The sequence below is a fragment of the Lichtheimia ornata genome, assembly GCF_029851405.1.
Source record: "Lichtheimia ornata isolate CBS 291.66 chromosome Unknown scaffold00004, whole genome shotgun sequence".
Lineage (NCBI taxonomy): Eukaryota > Fungi > Mucoromycota > Mucoromycetes > Mucorales > Lichtheimiaceae > Lichtheimia > Lichtheimia ornata.
Genome location: NW_026695324.1, coordinates 557952 through 576876, shown reverse-complemented (window position 1 = coordinate 576876; position 18925 = coordinate 557952). Strand labels below are relative to the sequence as shown.

The window sequence follows — 18925 nt, the reverse complement described above, 5'->3', positions numbered from 1 at the left end:
CATACCTTTGTCACGGCCAATCACCACTGATGGAAAAACATATTGAACGAAGCGCTGTTTAGTCTCGGTACACGGCACACAGATCCATGTATGAGATGATTGGCATACCACCTTGTCATATGGTAGTAGTATTGTGATAAAGAAAACCCCTCATTGCTATTACTGCTACCACTACCATAGTAGTCGTCATACAAGCTATTGGACACAATGACGTAGTACGCCATTGTATGTTATGTTCAATGAGCTCAGTGGAAATTCGAATCAACAAAGTGCAAAGCAGAATATGACAACATTTCAAGTCATGTAACGTGACACATCATGGTACAGGTGAACTAAAAACAGAAACAAAAAAAAGGAATGTGCCACCATCCAATATAACTTTGTCTGCGAGATACATGGCCAATGTTTATTGAGGATTTAAGATGGCTTTGACTAGTTTCCGATGTTTGTGGAGAGACATTGGTATCATTTGTATAGTGGTTAAAAAAAGAATCGAATGGGCGATGGCGGTCTGGAGAAAGACAAAAAGCGGCGCTAAAGAGTAAAGGGTTAGTGCCAGTAATGCAAATGGAATGTGGCGGTAAAAGGGCGTGTGTGTATGTGTGATCGTTAAGGTGCGTATGACATGCATATGTGTGCTGCATGTCATCCCCTACTTTAGAAGAATCCAGGAGAACAAAGACAGCGGGGACCTCTCTCCTCCTCCAACAACCCTTTATTTTCTGTGTATAAAAGAGCGCTGCTGCTGAGCAACAAGAAGAAGTGATTACCGATTACACAAACTCAAAATCCGATATTGCCCATGCCAGGATTCAGCAAAGCAAGGAATTACATTATATAAAGTACATCCTCTTCCGGTCAAGATGCCAAAAAGGGGATGCCGCGTTGTCAGCAACAAGCAAAGATCGCCGTTCAAAATACACATGATTACTATAACTTGGCAAACATTCATCCCTCTTGCTCTCTTTTTGCTTTATCCTTTTTCTCCTTTTTCTCTCAAAAACTCAACAACACCTCGTCTACTGGGACATGAGGCAATGACACAACGCGAAACGAATCACGATCGGTTCCGCATTCCCAACGTGGTCCTTATTCCCTTTGCTCTCGTGCAATCGCAAGTTTTTTGGGTGTGTTCGGTTATATGGACGCTGTGTATGCAATGGTCCACTGAAGAGCATCAAGCACCAACAACGACTTGTGCTATTACCAAAGATGATGAACACACCAACAAGATAGCACTTCCACAAGATCCTCGAGTTGAGCATTTACGGCGCCTAGGCCGACAACGACGACCACGCGGAAATTCGGAACCACCCACACCGACAACGACAACATCAATGGCTGATCTTATTGATGGTGGTGGATGCAGTGATGGAGGCATTGGAGGAGGAGGAGGAGGAGGACGTGCTCGATGTACAACGATTAGTTTTCCACCTTCACGTAAACAACGATTATTACAGACTCGTCGTCAATTAGAAGGGATTGAAATTCGGCCAAGTCGAGAAGATGAAAAGGCTGGTGCAACTTGTCCTCCTCAATGGTGGCAAAAGACCCGATTTTACATTGACGCCCTAAAACATCAACAACAACAACAACCTGCAGCAGCAGCTTCCTCATCCACTTCCACTCTACCAACATTGCCAAGCTCAACAACATCAACACCTCCATCACCTGATGCATCTCCTATTATTGTCGCATCTCCCCCTGCAATGTCCGAGGATGTCCAACAACAACAACAACATGAACTCTCCTCTTCCTTGGCATCACCAAAACAGCAACAGCCATCATCATCAGCCACATTACCATCTCCATTACCATCAGCAGCACAATCAAAACCTCAAGTGGATGAAAAGAAAACACGTCGACGAGCAACCATTCTTGGTCTTTTACATCATCAACATCGTTCATCATCAAAAGAAGACGTGAATACCCGTGACACTAAGACCAACAAGAAACCACAACGCCGTACTCGTTCATTCTTCTGGAAGAAAAAATCGACCGTCAATGCATCCTCATAACTCCTTTTTTTTCCTTTGACATATACACATCACACGCACATATATATATCCATTTTCTCTTTCATCAAAGGCTAGTCCTATGTACATAGATATAATCGAATAAGAGACTTGCAACCAAATAAAAAAGTTACTGCTACATCAAGACATCATGATCATTTTCGTTTTGATCGCGTGGTCCAATGTAATTGTCACGTCCCCAGCCGCACCAAAACATCATGGTCGTCATGATAGCGCCAAGTAAAGCGACCGCGCTATAATTAAATGTGCTTGCTGTAACAAAATGAGACATGTTGTTCGGTTGTCTTGGCAACGAGAGCTTCTTTTTACCTTCGATTGGCCATACAGTAGGCATCGTGAATATACATACGGCGATCACTGACCATATAAAGGCGATCCAAGTTACAGGCCCTGACCATTTACCCAATGAGAAACGACCCCTTTCTTTCAAGTAAGGTTTGACGGCGATCCTACAACCGAGGAGAATTGCTGCATGATGGACCCAGGTTAGTGGTACAAAAGTCATCTTCATTTTCATTCTTCAACAACAACAACTCACCATAAGCCAAATGGGTCGTGATGGTGGTGGCACTAATGAGCATTTCAAAAACAAAGTCGGATAGTGGAAATGGCGTAATCACAAAACAGCACACGATAAAGACAACAAAGTAAACGGCGTTGGCTGGCAGCTGATGATGATTCACCTTTTGCAAAAATGAAGGCGCGGCATGGTCACGTGCAAGGGTATACACCATACGAGAGGTTGTGGTAAGTGTGGCTGCACCAGTGCAAAATTGGCAAAAGATCAAGAGAACCAAGAATCCCACTGTTCCGGTTCTTCCGATGGCATTCTGCAAAACAAGGAGAGAGGGGGTTTGAATTTCATTGTTAAAGGGGGTGGGGGTCATTATCATGCATTTGTAACAGAGTTTGTAAACATACCCAAAACAGTTGCGCCACTGGCATATCCAGGGACGAATCCAGAATAGCATCCACATCCTGTATGGATATAAGCAAGACAATCAAAAATGCCAATCCAATAGCCCAACTCATCACAATCGACATAGCGATCGCCCTATAATAATAAAAATGGATCATTGTTATTAACTTCTCTTGTTGCTGCTGGATGATGATGCTTACATGGGAGCAGACAAATCGGCATCCTTGGTTTCCTCATTTGCATAAGCGGCTCCTTCGGCACCTACACATTTGTAATAAACTTTTAGGTCAGCATGATGATGATAGGGATGACGCTTATCGCCGCAAGAATAGAATATGGGGTTTGACATGTTACCGAACATGGAGTAGCTTGCACCAATCAAGCCAAGAACAAAAACATAGATAGGATTGTCAAACCCAGTTCTATTTTCATAGTCCGTAAACACCCATTCGAAGGATTGTCGTTCGTCCACACCCAAAGTGAGAGCAAGGATGACCACCAAAAGACCACCGCATGACCAGAACACGTTCCACTGATTCAATGCCCCAAGCGATTTGAAGTGAAATGCATTCAACATCCCGTGTATGCCTGTGATCACCATTGCTATGCACATGATTTGCAATTTAGTCACCGCATAGCCTATCGTGATCTCGAGCAACGAGCCAAATGAAAGTGCTGATAATGATATCACCTATCAGCATACATGTATAGATACATTCTCTCACGGCACACTTTTGACCATTTACCAATAATGACATTATTTGCCCCGAGACTGATAATGCAAGCAAGGGTATACGTCCATCCGGTGGCAAATGCACTGCATAAATGGTCATATTAGCTAGGATCCATCACACTCAACTTTATCCTTTTTGCTCACATGAAGGGTGCTTTTCTTGCATGGCGTGGATTTGAACGCAGCATCTCAAACACCCAGTAATAGACACCACCGCTTGTGGCGTACTGCCATCGAAAAAAGATGCCGTCAGGGGTAAAAATAAAGGTATTGATTTATGCAACAACCTTCAACACATACCAGTGAACAAATCTCAGCCAGGGACAATGCAATGCATATCATGAACAATGACACAAGGTTCCATGCCAATACTACTGTTCGAGGACCCCCACGTTGTAAAACTTTTTTTCCCCTCTGTGTGGTTAGATACAAGCGGAGATGTTCCATTTTACCCATGAAGGATGGTCCCTACCGGTTTGAAATGTTGCAGATGTGTTTGATAATATCCCAATGTTGGCAAATGCCAGGCCTATAAGATTAATGCAAATCCGTTATTGGCGTTTTTCTCAATCGTCGTGAGAACCATCATCATCATCCAAATGACATCCAAATGATCATTACCGAATGTTGTAAAAAGAGACCATCGGCGTTGAAGTTCCTGAAAAGAACCATTATCATGAACATTGGCAAGGTGCTATTGTTGTCTTTGTGGTCATCATCTTTTGTAATACCTGCTTGTACCCAAGTCGGTTCAAAAGTTGCTCACTTTGCTCTACAGGATTATCGATTGATCCATATAGAGTCATCTAATAGGTGGTATTATTATGGTGGGGGATGTCAATGGATAGGGGATTCGAACAAAAGATATAATAAAAAAGAAGAAAGAAAAGAGAGAGGTATTTGACTGATTCATTTTGTCTCTGGGATATCTCTTTTATTCGGTGCCTTCCAAGACTGTGCAACGTCGGAGGAGGTATGAAGAAGGGGGGGTAAGAATGGGTAATGCTGCGTATTGTGGGTTGTGTTTGTGCGCGTGTATGTTGTGTGTGTGTTGTTGTTATTTATCAAAGGAAAAAAAGATCCATTTTACTTTTGGCCCTTGCCCTTCTTGATAAGCCATTGTAATGTCACATCGATATTAACTTGATTTTTGGCCGAGATTGAATAACACGACACCTCCCTGTTGGTGATGGATTTCAGGTGCCTATCGTGATCATTAACGGTTAGCTCCTGGATTCCAAAAACTGAAACACCCCGCCGCCCATCATCGAATCTTTGATCGATCCCACACATATTTGATATACATACAAAGCATCAATGAGTTCCTCAGCGGTCAACGCGTTCTGTAGATCATTCTTGTTTCCAAGTACAAGCACAGGAATGTTGGCCAGCTGTGGTTTGTCTAGCAAGTTCTTGAGCTCTGTATATGCTGCTTGGATCTTGTCATGGTCGGCTGCATCCACCACAAAGCTAAAGATGAAAAAAGACATAGATTGGTATCTCGTATCATCATCATCATCATCATCATCATGATCCATAACAGCTGACTTACACAATAGCATTGACTCCACGGCAGTAACGCTCCCACATGCTCCGGAATCGTGGCTGGCCACCAATATCCCAAAGTTTCATTGTCACGTTACCCTTGGTAACTTTGCGCATATTGAAGCCGACCGTTGGTATCGAATCTTCCATAAATTGACCCGACTGTATGATATGATATGGCAACCCATGAGTGAGTGGGATACATCCCTCAAAAGACAACAAGCTTCTACGCTAATCTTACCGCAATGACATTGACGAGAGTTGTTTTACCGCTGTTTTGGAGACCTACCAAGGTTAACTCCATCTCGGTCTACAAGGACGAATGAGCGGAAATGCTATGATGGGCTTTATGCATAAATCAGCAAAGGGTTCGTACCTTGAAAAAAAGGCTCCGTAGCCAGTCGAGGATTGCTTGTATGAATGAAGCCATCTAATTGAGATGCGAGCAGCAGTGGTGCCCAATGAGAGAAACGGGGGATTAGGAGAGAGCAAGTGAATATGGAAAGAGAAAAGGACAAGAAAAAAAAAGTCGACTCGTTTGCTGTGTGCTACAGAAAAACTTCCACTCTCGCGCACTCGTCTCACACACTCGCTGATGGTTTTCATGTGCAACGCAACGCACCAGCAGCTTTCGAGGACCGACGTCACTGCATACACAGTTTTGTTTTGCCACAAAGTACCACCACACTCACTCACTATACATGTTGTATCCAACCCACGTCATTGTGGAATGCTTTTTATGCACCCGTGTCTTTTTATTTTTGATGAGTGGCACCATCCCTTCCCTTCCTTTCTCTTGTAAATATCATGGGATCCATCTCTTCATTCCACATTATTGCTGCTGCCATGTTCTCCTGAAACGATTTCCTCCTTCTCATTGATTTATGTACAACCTTGAAACCTATTTCGTAGAGCTGTGTCGTGTTGACAGATGCATATGCACGCCTGCATACATAGCAACTCGCACGTGCTTGTAAATTCGGGAGAGTGCTGAAGATGTTTCAACTACTACTTACACCGACAACGATTACTACAGCTGCTCTTAATGAGATACGTCATCATTACATTAGGTCGCTCTTCTCAAGGTATCCTTACAAAGATTTACAAGGTCAAAAGGTGAGTTGTAGGATATACGGAGCTGTACACCATGGTGAATTCGGTCTCAGATAATGCATCATGTTGATACGTTTGATCTCGATTGCTGGTATCATTGAATTGGGTCATAGCTTTTTACGCTGCCGAGTGTGCAGGCATAGTACACAACATGCTACGGGAAATTGCCATCAGTGATCATCATTAGGGTAGAAGAGATATCGATTGCTTGTATTAAAAGTCTATTCATTACTATGACACAATGGAAAATGTGATGGTATCTAAATTGTATGTGTGCTTGTGCGTGTATATATATGTGTGTGCGTAATGGCTTTTATCCTACAATATCATCATCCAGGAGTAAATGCCCATCGATATCTTGTCGTGCTCGCACCGTGAATGACAAATCGTGGATCTCATATGCATAGTCCTGATCGGCTGTACTTTGTAGTCGAACAAAACGATATCCAGTCTCGCTAATACTGAACCTGCATTCTATCATTGTACCATCAGCAAAAGCACTGCAATCAACCTCTGATCCAACGGGAACTTTCATCTACAAGACCAACGTATTAGTATACGTCATAACCCTTAATACCATCGTAATAAAGCTGCTTACCCAATGCTGTCCATCAAACGATATTTGGATATTCAATGTGTCTCGATAGGATAATGGATGTCGTGCGAGAAAGCGAAATTTGAGCGGTATCCGCATTGGCATTAATAGATCGAGCCCAATGTAATCCCCTGCAGTGATATCTACCATTGCATGCATGTATATAAGCACTTGCCCATTGTTGATCCTATTCCAAATACCTACTCTTTTGAGCCTTCCAAGCAGTAGTATCATCATAATCCACGGCGTTTCCATAAGGAAATTCGGCATAGTGTCCACGTGAATTATAATAGCTCTCATGCATATCCTCCCACTGGTTGAGATTGATGCTGGGATTGTACTTGAATAGACGTGGATCTGGAAGTGCTGGTATGTTTGTCAAGAATAGACATCGATCGTTGCGACATGGGGTTCTATAAAACCAAATTCATTAGCCCTATTGTTGATGGTCCCTATTCATGTATGTATATATACCTTGCATCCTGCTCATTCAATCCTGGGTATACTTGTTCCGTGGCAAATACATTGGTGCGGCGCAATAGATGCTTGTATAACATCACTATACTGTTGTGCTATAGGAGGGCCACAAGATGCATTAGAGCACAAGGCAAAGCGATTGCATGTATCCTTTCCTCACCACATGGTTCCTTCCAGCAGCCGTCAAGTTTGGATTATTCTCGTTTTCAATCAGCCTTCCTTCGCGATCCTCTTCATCATTGAATTCCGGAAATACAGCGGCGGTTCCTTCAAGCTGATACGGGACTTGATTCATGAAGGTAGTGAAATACATATCCGATTGCATGACGTCGATTGGATCCAGCTCCATCAAATCAATGAACCTGAGAACATTGTCTCGTGATACGAATGTGCCATAACCTTGATGTTGGTGACATGTATGCATGTGCACATCTACCATATTTCCCATAAGTTTCATAGATCAAATCCTTGTTCAATTATCATACCATCATTGAAAAAGCACCAACGCCAACGTGCCTGTGCATATGCATCAACATCATGTGATTCGCTGTGGATCAAATGGGGATGTCGTAAAAAGTTGGCATATAAGCTTCGTAAATGTCTTGAACCAGGATGATCTTGAAAGTAGCAATAAGGCGTAGTGACAATGCTGCATCCAAGATATCGTGCTGCCTGATGCATGTTGCTATAGGAGTTGTGGATATCCACCTTATTGCAGGATGACAAGTGGTCGTGCGTCAAGTTGACGATGGGGTTGTTGTTCCATATCAAGATGCGATGCATGATAGGGTGGTCGCATAGATCCTTCAACAATGGTGCTAATTGTTTTTCAGCATCTTCTTTGACAGACCATTCATCCTGGGGTTCAAATAAGAGCACGGCAGTCGTCAATCCAAGCCCATCATCAGGATACAGTCGATCAAGGAGTTGTACGTCTTGCTGCCAAGGTCCACCTAAACTCCCACTGGTATGATCATAGCGCCAATCTTGGAATTTGCGTCCACTGAAGAATCCAACGTGCACAAGCAAGTACATGCCGCCGAGAAAGATGGTCACTGACAATGCAAACAACTCGATGGGTGTCGCTCGTTTGTAACGCTTCACAAGACGTGCTTGCAAGTGTGAAAGACGACTCTCTTGCCATGCTCGTTGTAAGTACGGTGGTATTCGATGCTGAAACGGATCGGAGCTAATGTTGATGTGGATGCCGCGTAGTGGAATGTCGCCAGGCCGTTGCATGGGGGGGTTGTGGAAGTTGAGGAAGCGGTTGTCTATTGCAGAGCTAGCACTAATTTGATGCGACCTTTATTCCTACACCGATCCATTCGAAATTACTGCTGGCTAGTGTGACATCTTTACTAGTAGAATTGTACTATCAATAAAAACTTGGCCTGTGCACGCCTACCTATGCTGCTGTTGATAGCACAGCCCCCTTTCATTCATGCATCCCATCAATACACATGCTTCAATCAATGATGTCGCTGTTGCATTTACACATTCGACATAGCAACCTTGAATGATTGGGCTTGTTGTGTTGGTACCATTGCTACTAGTACTTGATAGAGAGAACCCCAGCACCACCACTTAGTGATGTGATGCTGCCACGTATGGAGTTGCCGGGAATTGATGATAGTCGACGCAAGATTTCATATCATTGGGGGGGATGTCGGATGGTACCAATGGTAGTAGACGAGGAGTAAGTGATGATACTCGTAACGGATCTTCTCTTCTAGAGAAGGATAAGGAAATAAGGATTACATGTATTTATAACCAGTGATGGGTACCTTTGAATATCCATGGACACTGGGTATGGATACTTTTGTGATCCTAAAAAGGAGGAAAGAGTGATACATAAAACATCTATTAGGAATGTTAGATTGTTAGGGAGCCACTACTACAATGAGCCTTAACGTTGATCATTGAATATCCATTTTTAGAATATGCTTTATCCCGCCTAAGATAGGACGCATAATGAAAGTGGATGTCCATTCATAAACCAGGAACTGAGATATACAAGGTATCAACATTAAGCATACATCGGCTATCACAATTCACTCCGTGTGCTCAAAATCCACAAAATAAGACGATGTCCAAGGTTTGTGTGTGTGTACATTACAGAAAGGAAAAGCGATGACACCTTCTAACTGATAAGCATAAACATATAGTGCGCAAACGTACATGTTCCGGCCACCACGTCTCCGAACGGGAGGGTTGTTGTGATATAACAGCTTCCATTTTCATACATACCTTGATAGATCTTCATCATTGGATGTTGTTTACATACCTTTTTAAAGACAACCGTCATCCAATTTATGCAGCAACCTGTCAACGGCGTTAGTATGTAACCACCACATGCAATTTCACTCATTCTTCACCTTGTCTATAGTGCTCTCGACACCAAACATTAGGAGTAAGCATCTCCATCACGCGTAAAACAGGTAGCTGTAATGAGTGAGATGCTACGGGAAAGCGTTTGTTCTTTGCTCATTGTCAATGGCTTCACTCATATTAGAGCCAAAAGATGTGGAGGGGCGTGTTTGTGTAATAAAGTCGAGAGGGGCAAACCTTGAAGGACCGATCCTATTGGCGGGGAGTGCATAATGAATCTCTCACCCTACTATAGCAATGTCCTCCTACGATAGCGCGAATGGAGCTTTTTAAGTCACCATGGTATGTCTAGTAGGTCAAGGTGATCAATGCACCCGAAAGTGTCTTGTAAGAAGGTGTACCAAATGTAAGGTGTAAAACTGCTTTCTTGTGACGCAAGCTGTTTTATTCTAGCTGTTTGAGCAAAGTGAAGCTTCTAGATGTTGCGTAATAATTCATCCAGCAAAGAGGGATAATTCGGGATTATTCAAAGGAGCTTATGCACAAAACAAACGCGCATAAAAGAGAGGGGTCGGGAACTTGAAGGAACCTTACTAAGCCGTCTGTCACTTTGAAGGGCCAATCGTAAAAGGGAAATTACCCGGCGATCGGGAAAATGTGGGTGGGGTTGATGATTTTCTATAAAGCCGATCCATGCACACGCGTTCTTGTTGTCGTGTAGTACAACCCTATCTTTCTTTTCTCTCATTTATTGATAACGCTTACTATGGTCCTTGCCAATCGTCTCAACGCCTGGAAAAACTTGCAACAACATTATGACCAAGCCGGTCAACACATTATCATCAAGGATCTTTTCAAGCAGGATGCCAACCGCTTTACCAAGTATTCAAGACGTTTTGCTGGCACAGATAGCGAAATCTTGGTTGACCTTTCCAAAAACCGTATCAATGATGACACACTTTCACTATTGCTTGAACTTGCTCGTGAGGCCAAGGTTGAAGAAATGCGTAACAAGATGTTTGCTGGTGAGCACATCAACTTTACGGAAGATCGTGCCGTGCTCCATGTTGCCTTACGAAACTTGAGCAACAACCCCATCTATGATAATGGCGTGGATGTGATGCCTGAAGTGCGTGATGTGCTGGCACATATGAAGGAATTTTCAGAGGCCATTCGTTCTGGTGCCTGGAAAGGATACACCGGTAAAGCTATTACTGATGTCGTCAATATTGGTATTGGTGGCTCTGATCTTGGCCCTGTCATGGTGACTGAAGCTCTCAAGCCTTATGGCAAGGATGGTTTACGTGTACACTTTGTATCCAACATCGATGGTACCCATATTGCTGAAGTCCTCAAATCGGTGAATCCTGAGACGACCTTGTTTATTGTGGCAAGCAAGACATTCACCACCCAAGAGACCATTACTAATGCTACAACGGCCAAGGATTGGTTTCTCGCTACGGCAAAAGACGTAAGTCGGGAAAGCTGAGATGGAATGTCATACCTTACTAATGCATAACAAACAATAGATTACTCACGTGGCCAAGCACTTTGTTGCCTTGTCCACCAACACCGCTGCTGTTACCGCATTTGGCATTGATGCAAAGAACATGTTCAAGTTTTGGGATTGGGTTGGTGGTCGCTACTCGCTTTGGTCAGCTATTGGCCTTTCAATTGCTATCTATGTTGGCTTTGACAATTTTGAACAATTATTGCGTGGTGCCCATGAGATGGATCAACACTTTTTGAATGCTCCTCTTGAAGAAAACATTCCTGTATTGCTTGCTGTCATTGGTGTGTGGTACAACAACTTTTTCGGTGCTGAGAGTGAGGCCATTTTACCCTATGATCAATACATGCATCGTTTCTCTGCATACTTCCAGCAAGGTGATATGGAGTCGAATGGCAAATACGTGTCACGTTCAGGCGAGCGAGTTGAAACCTCCACTGGTCCTGTCATTTGGGGTGAGCCTGGTACCAATGGTCAACATGCTTTCTATCAGCTCATCCACCAAGGCACAAAGCTGATCCCTTGTGATTTCTTGGCTCCTGTTGAAACACACAATCCCCTTGGCAATCATCATGATATTTTATTATCCAACTTTTTCGCTCAAACGGAAGCTCTTATGGTTGGCAAAACCGAGGAACAAGTGCGTGCTGAGATGGGGCCCAATGCCGACTCCAATATCGTTCCCCATCGTATCTTTTTGGGTAACAAGCCAACCAATTCGATCCTTTTCCAAAAATTGACGCCAGCTACACTTGGTGCATTGATTGCCATGTACGAGCACAAGATCTTTGTGCAAGGTATTATTTGGGATATCAACTCGTTTGATCAATGGGGTGTGGAGCTTGGTAAGCAGCTTGCCAAAGCCATTCTTCCTGAGTTGAGCCAAGAAGGCGATATCACTTCTCATGATGCTTCTACCAACGGCTTGATCAATTACTACAAGTCCCACAAGAAGAATTAGATGATAGCAATGTAGAAGCGTTTTAACTCATTTCCCACACCAATTGCTTTGTAAATAGCACCCAATCATCTTCACAATAAGCACATCATAGATAAAAGCAAAATCCAATCGCCTGCATATGACTTTGCTTATGCGGATACCACTCTACTCGTAAAGGATTAGAAATGGTCCACAACGAAGACTAGAAGATGATAATATAGAATCATTGTTTTTATTTTCCATGTCGTTTGCTTTGAATACTACATTCACAATAATAAACTTTAGGATTAGCATAGATGGAGAGGGAGAAGGAGAGAGACATTGTATTGATTCTCAGTGAAACACGTGCACTTCCAGCAGTGGGGATAGGTATTCAAATGCTGCGACGTCACATGAGACGGATAATGATCCACCAGTGGCAGGAGAGAAAGAGAGGAACCCAATACCTTTGCTTCCGCTTTTACTCTTTACACACACACATACACACTATGGAGGATCTTGAGCAATTGGAGCGATTGTCACTTGTCAACAAGGTGGTGAGCGAGCTCTACAATCATACAGGATTGAGCGATAAGGTGTTAGGTATGTGATTGCTTGAATGCAGGTTGACAAGGTGGACTCCATGCTGATCCATGCACCAACCTCTTTGTAGCCGAATACATTTTGCATTTGCATGACGAAGCCAAGGGATCGCTGGCCAAGTTCAAGTCTTCACTCAAGGATGCCGACTTTTCAGAATCGTTTATTGAGAACCTGGATCGCATAATCAACACCATGAAGCCGAAACCGGGTTTATCACAGCAACCAGCCGAAGTCAAGGCAGAGACGTTACCAGGTCTTGCTATGGCGGATGACCCCAACTGGTATCAAAAGCGACAAGAAGATTTGAATGTAGCAGATGATATGATGGCAGAATTGGAACGTGGTGAGCAACAACGACAACGAAGCCCTTCACCACCCGCACGTTCACGACGACGATCTCGTAGCCCTCGACGACGACATCATCGATCTCGTACTCCACCTCGTCGACGTGAAAAACCAGATGATGCACCTGTCATTTACAAGATTTACAATGGTCGTGTTACCAACATGCGTGATTTTGGTGCGTTTGTACAACTCGATGGTGTTCGTGGAAGAGTGGAAGGCATGGTACACGTCAAACAGATTGCACCTGGTATGGTTCGTCATCCTAGTGATATCGTACGTCGCAATCAGCAGGTCAAGGTCAAGGTGATGTCTGTTGCTGGATCACGTATCAGCTTGTCAATGAAGGATGTGGATCAAGAGACTGGCGAGGATTTATCACCCAATTTACGCGTACGATCCAAAGAGGAAATGGATTCACTTGCAACTCGTAATCCTGATCGACCAGCATCAGCTATTCGTCGCCAATTTGATGATGATGGCCCCAATCGTGCCGTTAAACGCATGTCTTCGCCCGAACGTTGGGAGATTAAGCAATTGATTGCTTCTGGTGTGGTGAATGCTGCTGATTATCCCGATATCGACAAGGATGCAAATGACTTTGAAGCTGATATGGAAGCTGAAGAGGAGATTGATGTGGAAGTGCGTGAAGAAGAGCCACCCTTTTTACGTGGTCAGACCAAAAAGACATTGCAACTTAGTCCTGTCAAAGTGGTTAAGATCCCTGATGGTACAATGAATCGATCAGCATTAGCAGGTGCAGCATTGGCTAAGGAACGACGTGAACTTCGACACCAACAACAAAATGAAGAGATGGATCAAGCTGCAAAGGATGTCAATAAGCCATGGTTGGATCCAATGCCTGAACCTGGTGAACGCCAATTTGCGCAGGATTTACGTGGAGCAGCAGCTGCTGGTCAACAACCCAAATCAGAATGGAAACAAGCTACGTTCAACAGTGCAACTAGTTTCGGCAAGATCACCAATCTATCAATCCAAGAGCAGCGTGAATCATTGCCTATCTTCAAGCTGAGATCATCCTTGGTACAAGCTATTTCAGAGAATCAGTTCTTGGTGGTGGTTGGTGATACTGGATCTGGAAAGACGACACAAATGACACAATACCTTGCTGAAGAAGGTTTCTCGAATCTTGGTCGTATTGGATGTACTCAACCTCGTCGTGTGGCTGCCATGTCCGTTGCTAAGCGTGTTGCTGAGGAAGTGGGTTGTCGTGTTGGCCAAGAAGTGGGTTACACTATTCGTTTCGAAGATTGTACAAGCCCCGACACTCGCATCAAGTACATGACCGATGGTATGCTTTTGCGTGAATGCTTGATCGATCCAGCCATGTCCAATTACTCGGTGGTCATTCTTGACGAAGCTCACGAACGTACTATTTCTACCGATGTATTGTTTGGTTTATTGAAACGTAAGTTTAAAGGTCATTGGTTGCTAGGTTACGCTTTATTCACTAACATGCATGAATTATGATAGGTGCCGCAAAGATTCGACCTGATCTCAAGCTCATCATCACGTCAGCAACATTGGATGCCGATAAGTTTGCCAGCTATTTCAACAATTGTCCTATTTTCACTATTCCCGGTCGAACGTATCCTGTCGAGGTGCTATACACCAAAGATCCTGAACCCGATTATCTCGATGCAGCATTGATTACGGTGATGCAAATTCACTTGTCAGAACCACCTGGAGACATCTTGCTGTTCTTGACAGGTCAAGAAGAGATTGATACATCATGCGAGATTCTTTACGAGCGTATGAAGGCCCTTGGATCAGAAGTACCGGAGCTTATCATCTTACCGGTGTACAGTGCTCTTCCCAGTGAAATGCAATCACGTATCTTTGATCCAGCACCTCCTGGCAGTCGTAAGGTTGTTATTGCTACCAACATTGCAGAAACATCCATCACCATTGATGGCATTTACTATGTGGTGGATCCTGGATTTGTCAAGCAAAACAAGTGGGATGCAAAGTTGGGTATGGATTCGCTTGTGGTGGTACCTATTTCTCAAGCAGCTGCTCGTCAGCGCGCAGGACGTGCTGGTCGCACTGGTCCTGGCAAATGTTATCGACTTTACACTGAAGCTGCCTATCGCAATGAAATGCTTCCCAACACAATTCCTGAAATTCAGCTTCTCAATCTCAGCATGACCGTATTGATGCTCAAGGCTATGGGTATCAACGATTTGTTGCATTTTGATTTCATGGATCCGCCACCTGAAGCCAACATGATTCAAGCTCTTGAACAACTTTATGCATTGCAAGCATTGGATGATGAAGGGTTATTGACACGTTTGGGACGCAAGATGGCTGAATTCCCATTGGAACCACAATTATCCAAAATGTTGATCCAATCCGTTGATCTTGGATGCTCCGAAGAAATCTTGACGATCGTTGCCATGCTCACAGCACAAAATGTGTTCTATCGACCCAAGGAAAAACAAGCTCAAGCTGATGCCAAAAAGGCGAAGTTCCATCAACCCGAAGGTGACCACCTCACACTCCTCACTGTATTCAATGGATGGAAAGCCAACAGTTACGCCAACCCATGGTGTTTTGAAAACTTTATTCAATCACGCAGCATGAAACGAGCATTGGATGTACGCAAGCAACTTGTGGGCATTATGGATCGATATAAGCACGACATTGTATCATGCGGCCGCAATTATACCCGTGTCTGTAAAGCACTTGTGTCTGGTTATTTCCGCAATGCTGCTAAGAAGGATCCACAAGAAGGTTACAAGACGCTATTGGAAGGCACACCCGTATACATTCATCCATCAAGTGCATTATTTAACAAGGGGCCTGAATGGGTTATTTATCACGAAATTGTGTTTACATCCAAGGAGTACATGCGTGAAGTGACAGCCATTGATCCAAAGTGGTTGACAGAGGCAGCACCGACCTTTTTCCGAGTGGCCGATGCTAACAAGATATCCAAACGCAAGAGACAAGAAAAGATTGAGCCATTGTTCAACCGATACGAGAAACCCAACCAGTGGCGTCTTAGCAAAGTCAAGCGAGGTGGTAGAATTAGTCAAACATTTGGATAGGGTATTTTACGAAGGATATAAAGATAATAATATATCGCGGGTCTTGTTCCTGGATTTCCACCTTGTTGTTGTTGTTCAATAGGAATGGCTTGTTCTTGTCGCCATGTCCACCCCGTACATTTTGGATCGGAGGGTGGGTGATCACGCTCACTTGAATATGAAATAGATAGCCATACACCGTTAGGTCGAGTTACTGATAAGACATGATCTGATAATTGATGTTGCATTGCCAAATCATCCGTATCACCCGTTGCTAGGCAATCACATAAGCTCTTGTCAATGACAACACTGAATCCTTGGCTTGTAGGATCAAATCTTGCTAATCCATCAAGGCAGTTGGCTGCATGCCATTCAATTTTGGGATAACGATTGACGTCTGTAAGCTGCTTCATACGCTCAATCACATTGGGTGCGTAATCAACGTTGATCACATGGGGATAACCGCTATCGGCAATATCGAATCCAAGTGTCGAGTTACCACAACCTGATCAGGATCGGGCGATATGAGCACATAGCATAGCTTATGCATTGTTGAGTTTACACACCTATATGTAAAATAGGCTCGTCTTGGTGCAAGTAAGGCTCTACCAGTGGCTTGAGGATAGGCCAATCTGCGAGCCATTCAAAATGTTCTTCTTTTTCAAATCGATCCTCCCAATATTCTTTCAAGTGAAAAGGAACGGTTTTAGCCATTGAAGAAAAGGGTAAAAAGAGATAAGAGAAAGAAAGGAAAAGGCAGAAAGTAGATTGAGCTAAACAAGTTATAGTTTCGCGTTCGTCGATCGATATCTTATTGGCTATACGACACTCTGGTGGCACCCAAATTGTGTTTCCGCCGTGTTCCATTTCTCCCACACACACGCACGTTCTTTTCTCTCTCCCCGCCTCGCTCCCTACATCCCTTCCGTTGCACGGCAGCTGATATCCTGTATTTGACATGGGCCGTCAAAAGTCCTCTTCAACAACCAAGAATGCTCTCATTACACAGTTCTTCAAGAAGCCAGAAGCCAATGCCAAGAAGCAAATAGCCAAGAATGACGAGAACGCTTTGACCGAACAAGAGATTCAAGAACGCAATCGACGTCTTCTTCAGCGTGTGGACGAAGGTGATCACAAGAAGAAACGACCCGTTTTGCGGCCAGCTTTAAGCGATAAGAGTGGTTTGGGTGGTGGTCTTGGTACAAAGCAAACTGCTAAGGCACCAAAACGACACGAGCCAGCATGCAATGTGCTATGTGATAATGAGGAACCTATCAAGAAGGACGTTGGAAACAGCAAAACGACCATCAATGTTAAGGAACGACGAGCACCATTGCAGGAAAAGGAAGTGGAAACAACCAAAGTATCGATGCCAAAATCATGGTCGACGAGCAGGAACACGTTGAATGAAAAAGAATCACCATCACCCATCCGCAGTCGCGAGGAACACCACAAATCTGAAACCGTTGCCAAGGATACCAGTGATTCATCGTCGTCAATATCACCATGCACCAAAGATCAACCTACAGCACGTGTCAAAAGACGACGCATTGAGGATGAATTTATGATGCCCACCACCATACGTAAAGTACTCCCTCTCAGACCATTATCACGACAATCATCTGGAGAGGAGGAACAGCACAAAGGAGACAATGAGACAACGAGCGACAACGACAAAGCAACCATATACCCCAATGAAGAAGAAGATGATGATGACGATGATGAAGATGAAGATGCCGTTTGTCCTGTTTATTCTTCTCCTTTATCCTCTCAAGACGACCCATTATCACTATCACCAGAGCTTCGACCACCCACATCTGATTTACAACCATCACCTGAATGCCCGTCATCACCTTATGAAAGCCAATCATCCAACAACAACCGATCACCTACCCTTCATTCATCACCAGATCACACGCTTCCATTATCATTGACTGAACAATACGAGGAACATGCTGCTTTTCCAGTACCACGAGGAAGGAATCTGGTAGAAAAACTTGGAATCCAGGACCCTGCTTCAAGTCAATCATCATCACATTCCACCGACAAGGACGAACAAAATCTAGCATAGTAATATCATCATTTTGACCATCAGCTACAACCTCCTATCAATCCATTCTTGCTTGCACACAAACGTATATATACATTACAAAATCTTGTTTACTTTATTGTTCCTTATTATAACATGACATTCACCTTTCTTTTTGTTTGGAAATGCCCTTTGTGTGTTGTACAATGAGCCATTGTTGAGGAATGTTTGTAGTCATAGCGTCTTTGTATGAGATCAATAGTAAGCATTGGGGTTGGCCATCTCATGTTATCAAATACACATGTTGAAGTACTGTCAGGAGCCACGTTTCCACTGATGGCATTGATAAAAGATTCCAACAATTGTCCCATAGCTCTCTCTTTTAATACACTTGCGGTATTATTATTATCCTGATTTGTTAACCACACTACTATAATCGATCCTTCATCATTCACTATTGCTGTCAAAGGAGTGGAGATCCTGCAGCACTATCTGTAGGCTGTGGGAGCCCAGCTGGCCAATCACGACGATGATTTGATTTCAGCAAGTTAAAGAGTCGCCGACACTTGCAACGTGTTGCTTTCTTTACAGTTCCTCTCTTCTTCCGTTGCAACGGGGCTCTATCCGACAAGTAATTCACATCTCTCAACAACAATGGCAGCACGAATAAAAACAGCTTACAATGAACACGTATAGGAAAAAAGGAACGCTACTGTCGATCGCATT

At 43.7% G+C, this 18925-nt stretch overlaps 8 protein-coding genes across 8 annotated transcripts; 4 read left to right on the top strand and 4 right to left on the bottom strand.

Annotated features, from left to right (window-relative positions):
- Positions 1–1037: 1037 nt before the first annotated feature.
- Positions 1038–2018, top strand: O0I10_001624 (uncharacterized protein; the record flags this gene model as incomplete). Its single annotated transcript, XM_058481716.1, has 1 exon — positions 1038–2018. One exon carries the CDS (start codon positions 1038–1040, stop codon positions 2016–2018), a length of 981 nt encoding a protein of 326 aa, XP_058347573.1.
- Positions 2019–2151: 133 nt separating this feature from the next.
- On the bottom strand, positions 2152–4494 carry O0I10_001623 (uncharacterized protein; the record flags this gene model as incomplete). The annotated part of the gene is made up of 12 exons (XM_058481715.1): positions 2152–2288; positions 2346–2504; positions 2575–2866; positions 2958–3090; positions 3156–3216; positions 3310–3630; positions 3702–3772; positions 3833–3915; positions 3989–4089; positions 4161–4217; positions 4310–4346; positions 4420–4494. 12 exons carry the CDS (start codon positions 4492–4494, stop codon positions 2152–2154), a joined length of 1527 nt encoding a protein of 508 aa, XP_058347572.1.
- A 280-nt stretch (positions 4495–4774) lies between these two features.
- O0I10_001622 (ADP-ribosylation factor-like protein 8B) lies at positions 4775–5663 on the bottom strand (the record flags this gene model as incomplete). Its single annotated transcript, XM_058481714.1, has 5 exons — positions 4775–4892; positions 4997–5158; positions 5241–5395; positions 5475–5543; positions 5610–5663. 5 exons carry the CDS (start codon positions 5661–5663, stop codon positions 4775–4777), a joined length of 558 nt encoding a protein of 185 aa, XP_058347571.1.
- Positions 5664–6659: 996 nt separating this feature from the next.
- Positions 6660–8657, bottom strand: O0I10_001621 (uncharacterized protein; the record flags this gene model as incomplete). Its single annotated transcript, XM_058481713.1, has 6 exons — positions 6660–6881; positions 6945–7084; positions 7146–7354; positions 7416–7513; positions 7579–7850; positions 7904–8657. The coding sequence occupies 6 exons, from the start codon at positions 8655–8657 to the stop codon at positions 6660–6662; spliced, it is 1695 nt and encodes a 564-aa protein (XP_058347570.1).
- Positions 8658–10512: 1855 nt separating this feature from the next.
- Positions 10513–12217, top strand: O0I10_001620 (uncharacterized protein; the record flags this gene model as incomplete). The annotated part of the gene is made up of 2 exons (XM_058481712.1): positions 10513–11217; positions 11276–12217. The coding sequence occupies 2 exons, from the start codon at positions 10513–10515 to the stop codon at positions 12215–12217; spliced, it is 1647 nt and encodes a 548-aa protein (XP_058347569.1).
- Positions 12218–12684: 467 nt separating this feature from the next.
- On the top strand, positions 12685–16191 carry O0I10_001619 (uncharacterized protein; the record flags this gene model as incomplete). Its single annotated transcript, XM_058481711.1, has 3 exons — positions 12685–12778; positions 12849–14549; positions 14615–16191. 3 exons carry the CDS (start codon positions 12685–12687, stop codon positions 16189–16191), a joined length of 3372 nt encoding a protein of 1123 aa, XP_058347568.1.
- Positions 16192–16197: 6 nt separating this feature from the next.
- Positions 16198–16884, bottom strand: O0I10_001618 (uncharacterized protein; the record flags this gene model as incomplete). The annotated part of the gene is made up of 3 exons (XM_058481710.1): positions 16198–16252; positions 16303–16675; positions 16737–16884. 3 exons carry the CDS (start codon positions 16882–16884, stop codon positions 16198–16200), a joined length of 576 nt encoding a protein of 191 aa, XP_058347567.1.
- A 244-nt stretch (positions 16885–17128) lies between these two features.
- O0I10_001617 (uncharacterized protein) lies at positions 17129–18241 on the top strand (the record flags this gene model as incomplete). The annotated part of the gene is made up of 1 exon (XM_058481709.1): positions 17129–18241. One exon carries the CDS (start codon positions 17129–17131, stop codon positions 18239–18241), a length of 1113 nt encoding a protein of 370 aa, XP_058347566.1.
- Positions 18242–18925: the final 684 nt, after the last annotated feature.